Source organism: Gavia stellata, chromosome 8, assembly GCF_030936135.1.
Source record: "Gavia stellata isolate bGavSte3 chromosome 8, bGavSte3.hap2, whole genome shotgun sequence".
Classification (NCBI taxonomy): Eukaryota; Metazoa; Chordata; class Aves; order Gaviiformes; family Gaviidae; genus Gavia; species Gavia stellata.
This window is the reverse complement of record NC_082601.1, coordinates 22464722-22478116: the sequence shown is the minus strand read 5'-3', so window position 1 is coordinate 22478116 and position 13395 is coordinate 22464722. Positions and strand designations below refer to the sequence as shown.

Genomic DNA, 13395 nt, shown 5'->3' with positions numbered 1-13395 from the left:
AGGAAAATTATATGCTTACTCACCACAAGGGATATATGCCAAGCCTACTGACAATGAAGACAATGGCAAATGTAAGGAACAGAAGGTCACTCAGTTTTTGACACTTGCAATAGTTTGCCATTTTGGCAGCCTGTAAAAGAAAGAAATGTCTGTTTACTTCTGTGAGGACAACTGAGTTCTCTTGTATTGTGTATAAGCTCTAAGAAGAAATAAAATTTTTATGAAATCGCTAAGATTTTCATTGGGACACCTCACAGTGACCTCATCACTCCTCTCCAAATGTCTTCTCAGAAAAAACCCAGACTGTGTAAAACCAGAGTACATCTCTCATTTCTTCCTTGCCCATTCAATTTCCTTTTGAAATCCTACAATTTCAGATTCACAAAACTCTTCTAAACCTTTTATTGAACACCACTGTGTCTATGCTCTCCTTGTTCCCAATCTCTTTACCCACCTGTCTCTCACCTTTCCAGTATGCTCCAGTTGCATTTTCAGCAGCCACCCATCTTCCACCTGCCCCATGCTTTCTGACCTTCTAGTGTTGCTATATATATAAACTTTGTCTCAAATCCTCTATTGTGCTCTGTATCCTATGTTCTCCTACAGCATCTCTTCTTCCTTTCTGGCCTATACAGAACAGTTTCTACCTCTAAGATTTTACCCCTCCCCTTCAAATCTTTTTCAAAGTCTCTCTTCCCCTCTCTTGGCAACTTTTGCTTTCCAACTTGTTGCCCTATGCCTATTTTTACATGTTTTTCTCATGTGTCTTCATGCAGTCTTCTGACTCCTCCTCAGTGAGGGAGCCTACTAATTACTCTTCACTCAAACCGCTCATTTAAACACTGATCTTCCCTAAAGTTTCTTTGCTCTCTTCTCCCTGAAGAAAACAGCATGTACAAGCAAGCTTGTTTTAAGACGTCTATGCTGCTTCCACAGCTTTCATGTGTGTAAGCAGTTACTTATTTTAAAACATCTGCTTCAAGGCAGGGACAGTCTTTCTTTATGCTTTCTGTCAAATGCGTCCAGGGAGTCTCTGCATAATGAAGTACATGAAGAGTCTGATTTAGTGTCCACTTAAGTCACTGGGAACCCTTTCAAAGCCCCCTCTGAGGGGCCCTGTATGCAGCTCCCATATTGAGAAGATGCTTACTTCTGCAGACTTTCCAGGGGGCTAAGATGGAGAAAAATTACCAAAACTATGCATATAGAATACTATTCTGAATGCAGAATTCAAACCAGAGAATATGCTAATATGGTGAGAGACACTCTTGCATTCTGTCTGATTTTTTTGGAATGAACACACTGAACCTCAAATTGCTCAATGCTCATGTCAGACAATCTGGATGCCAAAACCAACCTGCACTTTTGGATGTTGCATAACTTCTGCAATGTTTCCCCTCAAAATCTGAATATAAAGGATATCCTCACTAACCAAAAACAAGTTAGGAAGCTCACAAAACACGAGGAAAGCCACCAGTGCTGCAAAGAAAACATAACCCTTCTGAAACAGCCCTATATTCTATAGAGGACACAAATGAGTTTCCTAGCAGTTTGTACTCATGGTCTGGTTTAAGGAAAAGAGAACACTTTGGTGACAACATGCAAAGCAGAACAGTTACTAACACCTTGATTTTCAGATGACTGAAAGTTCAGATAGGAATTCTGGATGTATTTCCATGGTGCCAGTCTAAAAAAGCTGGTTTCATAGTGCTGATAGAGCTGATATTGCTATAGCAACTTGAAATAGTATCACAACATTTCTTAAAAACAGTATAGCTGTTGGGTCATCAGTTCTCAAATAACAAATCTACAAATTATATTGATAAGGAAGGACTAAAAAAAAAGGGAAAGAGTATGTTGTTGAATGAAATTGGGCCACCTAAAACAATACAACACAATTTTCAAAGCTTAAAAACCATGACTACAGCTGAATAACACAGCTCTTCCAGATACTCTTGCTAGTCTATTTAAATGCATTTATTTTACAGTGCAGCTGTTTGCCTTGGTCTGAAGTGTCCATTCCCTGCTCTTTTAGAAAAGTGTGTTAGAAGATAGCTGGAACCTGACAGAAAGGATTCAGGTTGAACTGTCAGCTATGTGAGGCTCATACACCAGAAGCATACCAAATTGGCAACTACTCACATCCATACACTGGCATCAAAATTGTCACAGTGTTCATTAATTGAAGACAAAAAGTCTCAAGGTCCCCAAATAGGTGGGGTTTTAAGTGCTTCAGCAGTGCAATGATATCCAAGAGCCCTTAAACAACTTAGCTGGGATTCTGAAGCTTGCCTCTCAGCAGCCTAGATTTCAGCTTAAGCTAATGTAACGGCTTCCTAGGCAAGCAAATGACTCTACGTTTGGTCTGTCCTGCTGTGGCTATGCTCCTTTGAGTATCCAAGATAATTTTCACTCAGATCTAAGAGAACAGCTGTGTATTCCTGAAAATCCTGCTATGACTCTTCTGGACCTGCAGATGCCTTAAGACCTATGGAAAAAACTTCAGCTCCAGTATTAGTATTCCTACCAATATATACTACGTCCTGCAATGAGAATAGCAAAAATATTGCATTCCAGCTTTCCACTGGACATTTCATTATGAAATGATACGTGGAAAGAGTCTAGTGGCCTCTGGAAATAGCTTTTCATTTTTACAAATACATAATATGCAAAACATGTTAGGTGCACAACTGACCCATACTGGCAAGATATTTTATCAGCTTCTTTTGCAGTTTGATAATTTTCTTCCTCTGCACTGACTTTCCCCTCAGTAATGTCAGCAGTGTGTAGGAGTCCATCTTCTCTCATACAGCACTGGGGCTGTGACCCACTGCCCTTGCAGAAGAAAGTCTGCTGAGTGAGTCCTAATGGCCCTCCTAGAAAATGCTTCTCAGGAGCTGTGACTCTCTTTCTTACATTTTAGACTGGCTTTAGTATTTCCAGTCAGAACAGACTGGACAAATTGACTAGAAAGACCACTAAAGTATGTGTCTCATGGGGAAGTGTATTTGCTGAATGTTTGCAAATCACATGAGAATACCAGCAATTTCTCTTTGTCTTAGCCAGTGAATGAACAGAGGAACTGAGAAAAAAGTATGTATCTCACTGTGTTCAAGGTAAGGTTTTAGCTAGCCTGTTACAGCTGCTCTCCAGTGGTTTTATAGTTCCACAGGCACTGGTCTGATCTGGAATGACCACTGTCAAGTACATCTGTCTGGTGGTGAGAAAAGAGGAATGAAGAAAGTTTGGGTGAACCCACAGCTGGCAGAATGGATCTACACACATTGCTAAAACAGAAGAATAAACTTGTAAAGATGTAATTATTTCTAACAGGAGAAATCCAGATTCTCTGTTGCTTTCTATTTCAGGCAGTTATGTGCCTTCTAGATTAAAAAAAGATTAAAAAATAAAAAGAGATTTACAGCACTATCGAATCAGAATGGCAGGATTTTGATTCCGCAATAGGTGACTCACACAGTGAGACAATATTCTTGCATAACAGGATCCCTGCAACTACTTTAGTAAAAAATAATTTCAGATGAAATAGTTACTAACTTTGATTCGATCCTGATGGAGAGTTCATAGACAGCCCGATCCCAGCATCACCCAGAGCTGTCTAAAAACTGATGCAGATACAGGATGACAACATATCTAAACTGCCGCTACGGAAGTTACAGACCACCTTGACTTAAAAGAATTTCAATCATCCCTTCTTCTCCAAAGCCAACTGTTTAATACTGGCATCTGGATGCAGAAGCACAGGAATCTGGAAAATCCTGGGGACCAGAGGTCAGCTCACTGTCTGCACACAGAACAGCCACTAAGTCGTCCAGCACCCTCTGCCCAGAAAAGCACAGCAGAATCAAACCGTGACACCTTGATTCTTTTGGAGGCAGGGTTCTTGCCCCATATATTACTTGAGAGGGGTCAAGAATCAGGAGCTTCTATCCCACAGAGTCATCACTTTCCAGATTTTGCAACTTTGAGCTGTTGACTTTACCATGTTATACTTAAAATCTGTGTGTAACCCTCCTTTGGCATGCAATGCATTACCAGTTTCTGCTCTGCACAAGCAACTTATCAAGGGATAAAACAGCCTGAAGTCACAAACATGCACTGTTACAAGTGCAATATATTTCAGCGAGGAAATACACTATATTAGTCACCATCTTGAACTGGCCTCTTTGCTTAAGAAATACTTGCTTTGAATAGCAAATAGATTCTACCTATTGACATGCTCGCCCTCAGAATAGCGAATACCATGTACAGACACTGATGATATACATATTATCTCACCTCTAGGACAACATCAGCCGCATCATGGAGACATAAGGTCAAGGTTCCCACTCGTGTCAAATTGGTTACATATGAGAAGGTTATCAGGGTGACTGTTACAATGTGATGTGTAAACATGATGCCAAAATCCTAGAGCAGCAAGAAGCAGGAAAAAAAAAAACCAAAAAAACAATGAACCAAACAGTGAGATTCAGTACTCTTATACAAAAATGGATGGATGTTTTTTAAACCCAGCATTATGGTTATGCTACATAAAGATCCTGCTACATAAGTGCATTAAATACCCTGCTATATATTTCACTGAGACTGAATAAAATAATCACTGTACGTTAACAAAATGCAAAAAGATTATTTGAAAGCTAGGCAATATCTACACTTCTCAGTTCACAGTAATTTAACCTAATGAAGTAAACATTTGTGTCTGAAGTTATTTTGAAAAGGCACATGTACATACAAATCTAATTACACCACATTTCTTATACACCAAGCAACATATAATATGCAAAATAACGCACCATTCACAAGAGTTCAAATAGCTACAAGGGAACAGGAAACACATTTCCACTGCACCAGGAGTTATCAACAGTCACCAGCCAAGCACAACTGAGAGCTTTCACGGAGCTGAGAATCCCAGTTCCAGTTTTTTATTGTTTTGTTTTTAATGAAGCTGCGTTGTCTTCACACTGTAACAGGGTCAGAAAAGTCTTCAAATGAGCTGGTGCAGCTTCTTCTACTCAGATGTAATCTGCTGCCTCCCAAACGATGCCGATTAGTTGGTCTCCAGATCAGTAACTCCAAATTATTTGGCCAGCAAGTAACTGTTACTATTGAAAAAAGCCAGGTGCGGTGAAGCTCCTGTAACATCACATTCCCAGATACATGCCAAGGGGCAGGCAAAGCAGAGAGAATGACCCGTCTGCCCGGCCTAGACTCCTGGTCTGTTAGCAGGACCCGCAGAGATGAGACTCTTCTCTGCAAGGCACCAGATCAGTCAAAAAGACATCTTGTTGGAGTTTGCTGAACTACGCACACAGCTTTGAGAAAGTATTATCAAACCCCAAATTATGTCAGTAATTAATACTATCCTTTGAAGATGCTACCTGCTAGACTTTAATTATACATAAGGGTAATGAACACATAGAAACTAATGGTACAAGTCCCCATAATGTCAAGTGGTACTTGTGTTCCCAGCTTACTCAAGTACTTTCAATGATACGCAGCAGAAGAGCAGCTGTACAGGAATGGGCTGCTTCTTTTTGTAAAAGTATTTCAAACTGTATGTATGTTTGTGCAAGATGCATTTATTTACAGCAGATCTGTAGCCTCCAGTTGTAACTGCTGAAAGATATCATGCGCCTGTGTCATGAAAATATGTGGCTAAGAATAGGAGAAAGAACCTACTCCTGACACCATCAGTGGGAAGAACACAGGGCAGACAACGGAGAAAACCCCATGGGTCTCAACTTGTAGACAGGCTCTCTGGAATCAAGGCTTCCGATGCCCACGTTTGTTTAACATGACACACTCACTCACTAAACTGCCCAGTGGCTATGGAGCATTAGTGCCACCGAAGGGCAAAACACCATCTTCATTAGTCACTCCAGCTTCTGGAAATGGGCTTCAACAAGGAAGGGGAGTATGATCAGCTCAAGGTTTCAACCGTTACAATTCTAGTAAAGGTCTGCAAAACGTACACAATCTAAGTGCCTTTCCTCTGAAACAAAAGAAATCAGCTCTATGACTTTTTTTGCTGAGTTTGAAGAAAGAGATCTAGGCTCCAGATTCAGTGAAATATAGCATAAATTTTCTAGAATCAAAATGGAATATTCAAGAAAATTAGCAGCTACAGATTATTTTATTTTGAGACTGAGTGACCTGTCATTTTTTAAAAAAAGTAAAACACAGAAGCTCTAGAAATTGCCAAATGCTTGGAACTAAAAGGTGTGAATACACAGAAAGGTCTTCTAGATCTTCTACTAAGCTGTTAAAACACTGACTGAGTAGAAATTTTATACATTCCCTTAAACACACCGGTCAAATGTTTTTCTAACAATACTTCAGGTATCCAGAAAGCATGTAAATAAGCCTCACTGCTTTTAAAACTCATCAGGGGCTTGTGAGAGCAACAAAGTTCCCCAATCTAATTTTTTTTCTCTGTGTTTTACAGAAGAGGAGTATGGGAAGCTGGACAGAGCTGATAAAAAACCAAATGATACTAGGTTGCAGTCTTTGAAAAAGAAAACCCATAAGGGTAGAACATCATTATAGCAACATAGTAGATATTTATGAAGCAAACAACATGCCATTATAAAATCGTAAAAGTTAATCTACTCAGTTCACTGCCTTAATGCTAATAGTAGGTATGTGCAACAGACTAAATAGTTTGTTCACACCTCTTCATCCAGGAAAAGATAATCTGGTGGAATTTGTAGCACCTAAATAAACAGGTATTTGAAAGTCAGCAAACCAACTGGAAGTCATTTTAAAGTCATGAATTTGCTATTAGAGAAGAATAAAATGGAGATGGAAAACAGCAAGTACATTTCTTTGGAGCTACAGCGAGTAAAACACCAGTGGTGGAGCTGGGCCAGTGCTGAGTGCTGGTGCTTTCAGAGAAGACCTACTGCACCTCACCTGGAGAGAAACCTGGCTACATCAAAGTGGTTGGCTGAATTCCTGCAGTGCACAAGGCTGCCAGGGCACTTTTGATCATCCCAGACTACAATACAGCCACTGCTGAATTTAAAGTATCTAATAATGATAACCAAGACTTAGATAAAAGTATTCCTCTCACTGTAATATGAAAACATCAACAGGTTTCTCAGGCTGAGAACTGTTAATCTGCTCTGTATAAGCTGTCTGATATTAGCTGGCAAATTTCCTGCTTCTTCCAGTTAAACAGAGCCTTATTTCATATGGGCACCATTTCACACATTGCATAGTGGGTACATTAAGAGGTTTCCACATTTTTTAAACTAAACTTGCTCTTTAAAAGAGAAATATTATGGTACTGCAAGAGTTGGTGTCTCTGTCAAGCTTGTACTACTTTTTGTCAACTACTGTAAGCTCCCAGTGCTAACAATTTTCAACTCATTGGTTTCCTTGACAGCTTGCACTCACCCCTAGCCACAGAACAGTTTTACTGTGTGACACCCATGCACAGCCACATTTCTCCAGTCTGATCTTCCTAGTTATCAATTTTGCTTACACTACAAAAAGAACTGTCTCCACAGTCCAAACTGGTCAGTGATCTAATAGGTTATTTATAAATATGGCATCTCCACTCTCTCCTGCAGGGTGCTTACAATGAAAGGCTTTTGACTTGCTATCATTGCATTGCAGATATTGTGCTCTTGCTCTTTACTGGACACTGGATGTTCTCAGACACAGCAGATGCATGGGACACTGCTTTGATGTGGTGCTGTGGGTTCAAGCACTGCAAATCTGTGGCAGGGGTGTTACTTAGCTGTTAGCGATCCGCTTCCCCACTTCCATCTCCCATTCTATTTCCACAGTAAGCTGCTGCAAAGTCTCCCTGATAACAAGTACAAGTCATTTATATGTAACTGAGAAACAGACTTGCAAAAGATTTCTTTACTTGTACCTATATTATGGACAGGATCAGGCTTTAGCTCTGTGCTCAGCTCACCAATGGGAACAAACTCTTCAAGTCATGAAGGAAAAAGCTATAGCATTTGCTCATGAGATGTATTAAATGAGAAAGGTGTTACTGACCCTCCCAATGGCCCTTTTCAGAAGTGTATTTCAGCGCTGAACCTAGATGCTGTTCAGGTAGCCTCCCATTACTTTTCACATAAACAAAGCAACTAGTCAGGAATCAATTAAACATTCTTTAAAGATACATTGTACCACAAAATTGCAGTACTGTTGCAATTGCAATGCATTTTCCTCTCCCTCAAGAAGTACATGAAGAAAATAAAATATAACCAATGGCACAGTGCAGAAAGCTGACTACGAATGTAGGGGGACTGATTATATACAATACATTTCTGCAGCAATAACCTGAACAATTCTGTAACACTGCTGCAGGGGTTTGGGTTTGGTTGCTATATTGACAAATGGCTATTCAGTACTGCTGGCACCTGCAGCTTATATATATTAGTCAATGTTACTCTTGATTTAAATTCATCTCCACCATCATACAGCTCCGTCGAGCACTGTTTTTCTGCATCTCTGTTTTTTGAAACAGTGAAGTTGTACTCATTTCAAGCTCATGATTAACAGAATGTTTAGCATCTACAGACAATGCAAGCAAGGGATTTACATGTATTCATTCTAAATTGGTTGTTTTGTTTACAATTTACCCTCCAATAAGGATTTAAAATTTGTGGATTTTTTCTTGAGATTTCTGCTTCTGGAAAAATTTGGAAATTCAAATAGAGGAGTGATTTTCTATATACGTAGCTCTGACACAAGACTCCCAGGAGCACACTGTGGTTCCAAATAGCAGATAAATTTATTCAGGACATAGTGGATCCTTCATCTACTCTTTTCAGTGCTACCCTCCTGCTAAAATTCTAGTAAACATGGATGTTTCCATTAGCATAGCCTACAATCATTTAATTAAATGACAGTAGAAGGAGGCACATAAAAATATCATAAAATCCTCCAAAACGTTTTAAACAAATAATTTTGCAACATTAAAAAACCCTGCAAGAATAGCTCAATGGACTGTTATTACAGAGTGACTGTTGTGCTGCCTGTTCTGCCATGGACTAGCACTCTCCTTGGAGAAGAGAACTTGGATGAAGGAATATGGAACAGGTTGCTACTGATACTGGAAAAATGCTTTTATCTGGCCAGAGTTTTATTTTCCTGATTAGTAGCCCATTAATAGCAATGCTCAGCTACTTGAAATTTCATAGCCGTAAAGGTAAGATAAAATGTAACATCACTTTTTAATATTAAATATATCCCTGTTTTTACCACCCCTTTGTAGAGTAAATTGAAAGCCCTCATAGATCTTACCAAAGTGATACCGTGAATTTTTGAAGCAGTCTTGCTCTGTCATTGATATTTCATCATTTAACTTTTAGAAGAAACAGTACATCTACCAGCTACTACGTGTTCAATTCCATTCAAGTCACTGTGTGAGAGCAGAGGTTTTTTTGGCTGATGCTATTTCTCCTTGAATATTTGATTACTCCAGGCTCTTCTTCCCATGTGCAGAAAAAACCCACATTATAGTAACAAGGAACAGAGTAAGACAAGCACTTCAACACCAGTTTCTCAGTGCCAAATATCTGCAAGAGGTGGTGACTAGAAAGAACTGTATTTCCAGTTCACTGCACAGGTAATACAGGTATTCCTCAAGTCAAGAAAGATATGTGCTTAAAGCTTTAAATGTTTTTAGTCTCATTGTTCTTACCTTTCTTTTGATGTCAATGAATTGAGAAAACATTAAGGACCAGTAGAATGACAATTCAACTATGTAGTAATAATGAAGGTCAGGCATCAGTGGCTGAAAGATGGAGATGAGAAAAGGTTAACAGAGTCTAACTGACATTACAGGCAGTTGAGATCTATAGGAGACATGTTTAATCACAGGGGGATTATTGAATTATACATAAGCATCCTTGTAATATTGTAATACCAAAAAATTATGATGTTGTCCATTCAGAACCTAGAACAAACTAAATTCTGAGTACTCCTAAGTCTGTTTTGAAAGATTACTTGAAACATCTTGCTGTACATCAGTAATGTGGGTTTAAAGCACAGCAAAAGAAACAATGCTAGAGCAGACTAGAGAAAAATAATGCTAGTATACAATCTCATCTCCTCATGATTAAAATGTTGTAAACTTTAAACAGGGCTCTTCCTAGTATAAAAGCCTATTTTTAAAGAATTTAACCATTTTCTGGGAACACGCTAACGTTTGGAAAGAAGAAAATAAAATCAATTTATCCAGGCATCTTGTTTGATATACAATATGGTTACACAGATGTTTAAAAGTAAAAGAAATAAAAATAACAAGACACAGGAACTTACGCACAACCAAAACCAACCTGGGGTAACTTCAAAGAAGGTAACTAGTGGCACACATAGGGTGTTTAGCCCCCGGCGTAAGAGAGCCAGTCCTAGGAGCTACTCTAATTTCCATGCCATTGTGCCTCCCTTCTAGTCATGTCTTCCATCACAGTGATAGAGAGGGGCACTGGCACAGGGGAAGCTCCTGAGGGATTAGATGAACCAACTCTAGAGCAGTTTGCACTGGCACAACCAAGCACCCCAGCAGGGCATGAGCTATTTCCATTGGCAAGAGGCATTTCAGTTGCTTCTTTTATTCCCAGTCCCTTTTGCAGACCAGTTCTTTGCAGCCGAAAAACAGTCCTTAGGTGCCCACTGAATGCTCTATGTGGGTTATTTAAATATAGACATATGCTTATGCTTTATGAAAAATGTGTACACTCAAAATCAATCTTTTAAAGCCATTTCTTGGGCCAATATAATCCTTTTCTGATTTATTGAGACTGACAGTTAACTTTTAATTAGGTGTAACTAAAAAAAGGGAAGAGAACATGAGCTAGCAATGAACCGTGACTATTATACTCATTATTGCAAGAGAACTCACTGGGGAAAATTTCTAGTAAAACAATTAAGATTGTCAGCTGCTTTATTAACAGTAGCGTTAGTATTTCTAAACCCATATATAATGATAATAAAGGGGGATTCTAAAGATATCATGATTTCCCTCCATGAAAGGATCAATAGTGTGTGTTTAACTTAGTTTAAATGCTAGGTTTCAGTTCTCCATAGACTTAACTTCAATAGGACTATTCTGCGCTTATGGGTAGAGTTGTCACCCAAATGATCCATTTGACTGTATCTACAGTAAGTCCGGCTGGACTTCTGCAATGCTGTGTTGTGTAACTCACAAAGGATTTGTAGCAAACGAGATTAGAAATTTTATCTAATTAAGAAAAAAAGAAAACCAACAAAATTGAAAACCCATACTTAATCCTGATTAGCACCCAGTGAGATTTTTATCTCCGAGACAATGATTTTGATAATGACTTTTACTTGATGATTTGCTTTCTGTTGGACCCTCTCCACTAGTAGCATGATTTTACATATAGTAAGTTTAGTTGCCAACTTTTAGAAGTTTTAACTAACTAACTTCCTGAATTACCTCATTCTTCTGATAAGTCTGGTAAATAATGTTCTTTAACCAGTAAGATTCATGGTCTTACATCATCAGTAAATCTCTTCTTGCATGTAATAACACAAAAATAGTAGAAAACAGGACTGAAAGGCACCAGTGACTGCAGCCATATCAATTCTGACAAACGATTGTTCCTAAAATCTCTGAGGGATGAAGATTCAACAGTTCCCGCATTCGATTTCTTCTGCTGCTTCCCTAACGTTATTCAGTTCACCCTCCAGTCCTTGGGTGAAATTTAGGTCATTATTTTTTCGGAGGCTGAATGACCAAATTCCTTCAACCTTTCTCAGATCAAGATTTCTGGTATTCTTGCTGAACTATCTCCACTGAACTATTTATAACAGGTACACAACCTTCAAGAACAGTAGCACCCAAATCTAAACACAGTTCTCCTGTTCAACCTGTCCAGGGCGGTTCATTGTCACAGGGAATTCATGCGTCTTTCAGACAACACTCTTCTTCATACTTTCCAGTCTGGCAATGAGGGCTTTTTTTTCCCTCCCTGCCCTTTAGAAAAAAAAAAAGGGGGTGGGGGGTGGGGGTGGGGTGGGAGAAGACAAAAAAAAGACAAAAATAAAGAAAAAAAGGAACAACAACAAAAAATGAACAAGAAAAAAAGGGGGGGGGGAAGCAATATGCCCTAGACAGGTTAGACTCCTTAAACTGCAAACTCTTTGCTGGAGCTTTTGGAATTCAATGTCAATTATATTTGGATAGCAGCTAGCACAATGATCCCTACTGAGGCTTCTGGATGCTGAATTAAAAAAAAAAAAAAAGGCAGCATTTTAAAAATGCTCAGGTTTAGAATTAGAATTCAGACTAATTAAAAAAGCTATTGAAAGTTATTCTCAAAAGTTATTAAAAATGTTGAAGACCATCTTACTAGGTCACATCTGAAATATTTGTTACCTCTCATTTATAGCAAAAGGAAAAATTATACTTCACAACTTTAATCTCTTGTTGCCTCCTATTATATAAAGGGTATTACAGAAACAGGTGGCTCTTAGCTTTCCCAAAAGGGTTTCCAAAGTCCATTCCTAGCCCATATACATGATGATACTTTTTCCTCGAAAGGGCTACCTTACTGTTATTATTAATAATAATAAAAGGGAGCATTTAATTAATTCACTGATCCTCACAACATCCATGTTGAAAGTTACTTCTATCAAAACAGGAGGCAAAATGAGGCAGTGGTACAGCCAAGGCAGAAATCAGGAGTTATCTTTTCTGAAAAATACAGTGAATCCTTTAGAGCAGGTTGAGTGCTCTGTTTAAATACATCCCATACTTTCAATAACTATGTCCAGTAGCACAAACTAATGGAAAGCACAGGAGAGGTTCCTCAAAGCTCTTTGTGTATGCAAACTTTGGAAGCCACTGTTCAACCAGATAATGATAGGTGAAATTTCTGCCCTTCTCCTTTCACTTGTCCTGCTCCTTCTTCCCCTGGCAGAGAATTTGGAGTTTCTGGAGTTGTAGGGCTACAGTTAATCCTGGTGTTACTGCAGCACCTACATGCCGTTGAAGCAACTGTGCTGCTGTGAAAGATGGCCAGAACTTGGATCTAGGAATTAAATATTCCTGCAACTAATTAAAACCTTAGCAGTGCAGTAAGGAATAAATATACTGTTATTGTTCTTTTGAAGATTGTTTTAAGGAAACCAAATTTCAAACTTGAGCAAAATTTTTTTTGAGGACTGAAAAAGGGAACGAGTGCAGCAGGACACAAGCTGAAAGGGCATTTTTACTTTAACGGTGGCATTGTTCTCCTTAGTAAAGGATGTAAATTACTTAAGTCTTTTCTTTGAACTTAAGTTATATACTTTGACCTAGAACAGAGAGAAAGGCTGATGCTTTTTGAATCCATGAAAATACATACATTGCTGAAAATAAAGACTTGAAACCATTCTCAATTA

General features: G+C 38.7%; 1 protein-coding gene across 2 annotated transcripts in view; it reads right to left on the bottom strand.

Moving 5' to 3' along the window:
• The window catches only part of CERS6 (ceramide synthase 6), a 127638-nt gene that overhangs the window by 22043 nt on the left and 92200 nt on the right, over positions 1-13395 (bottom strand). For both annotated transcript variants that reach the window (XM_059820565.1, XM_059820564.1), the window contains exons 6-8: positions 9686-9778; positions 4297-4425; positions 24-130 (exon numbers count right to left, since the gene is read on the bottom strand). In XM_059820565.1, the coding sequence (XP_059676548.1) occupies positions 24-130; positions 4297-4425; positions 9686-9778 (329 nt within the window). The remainder of the gene's footprint in view (positions 1-23; positions 131-4296; positions 4426-9685; positions 9779-13395) is intronic.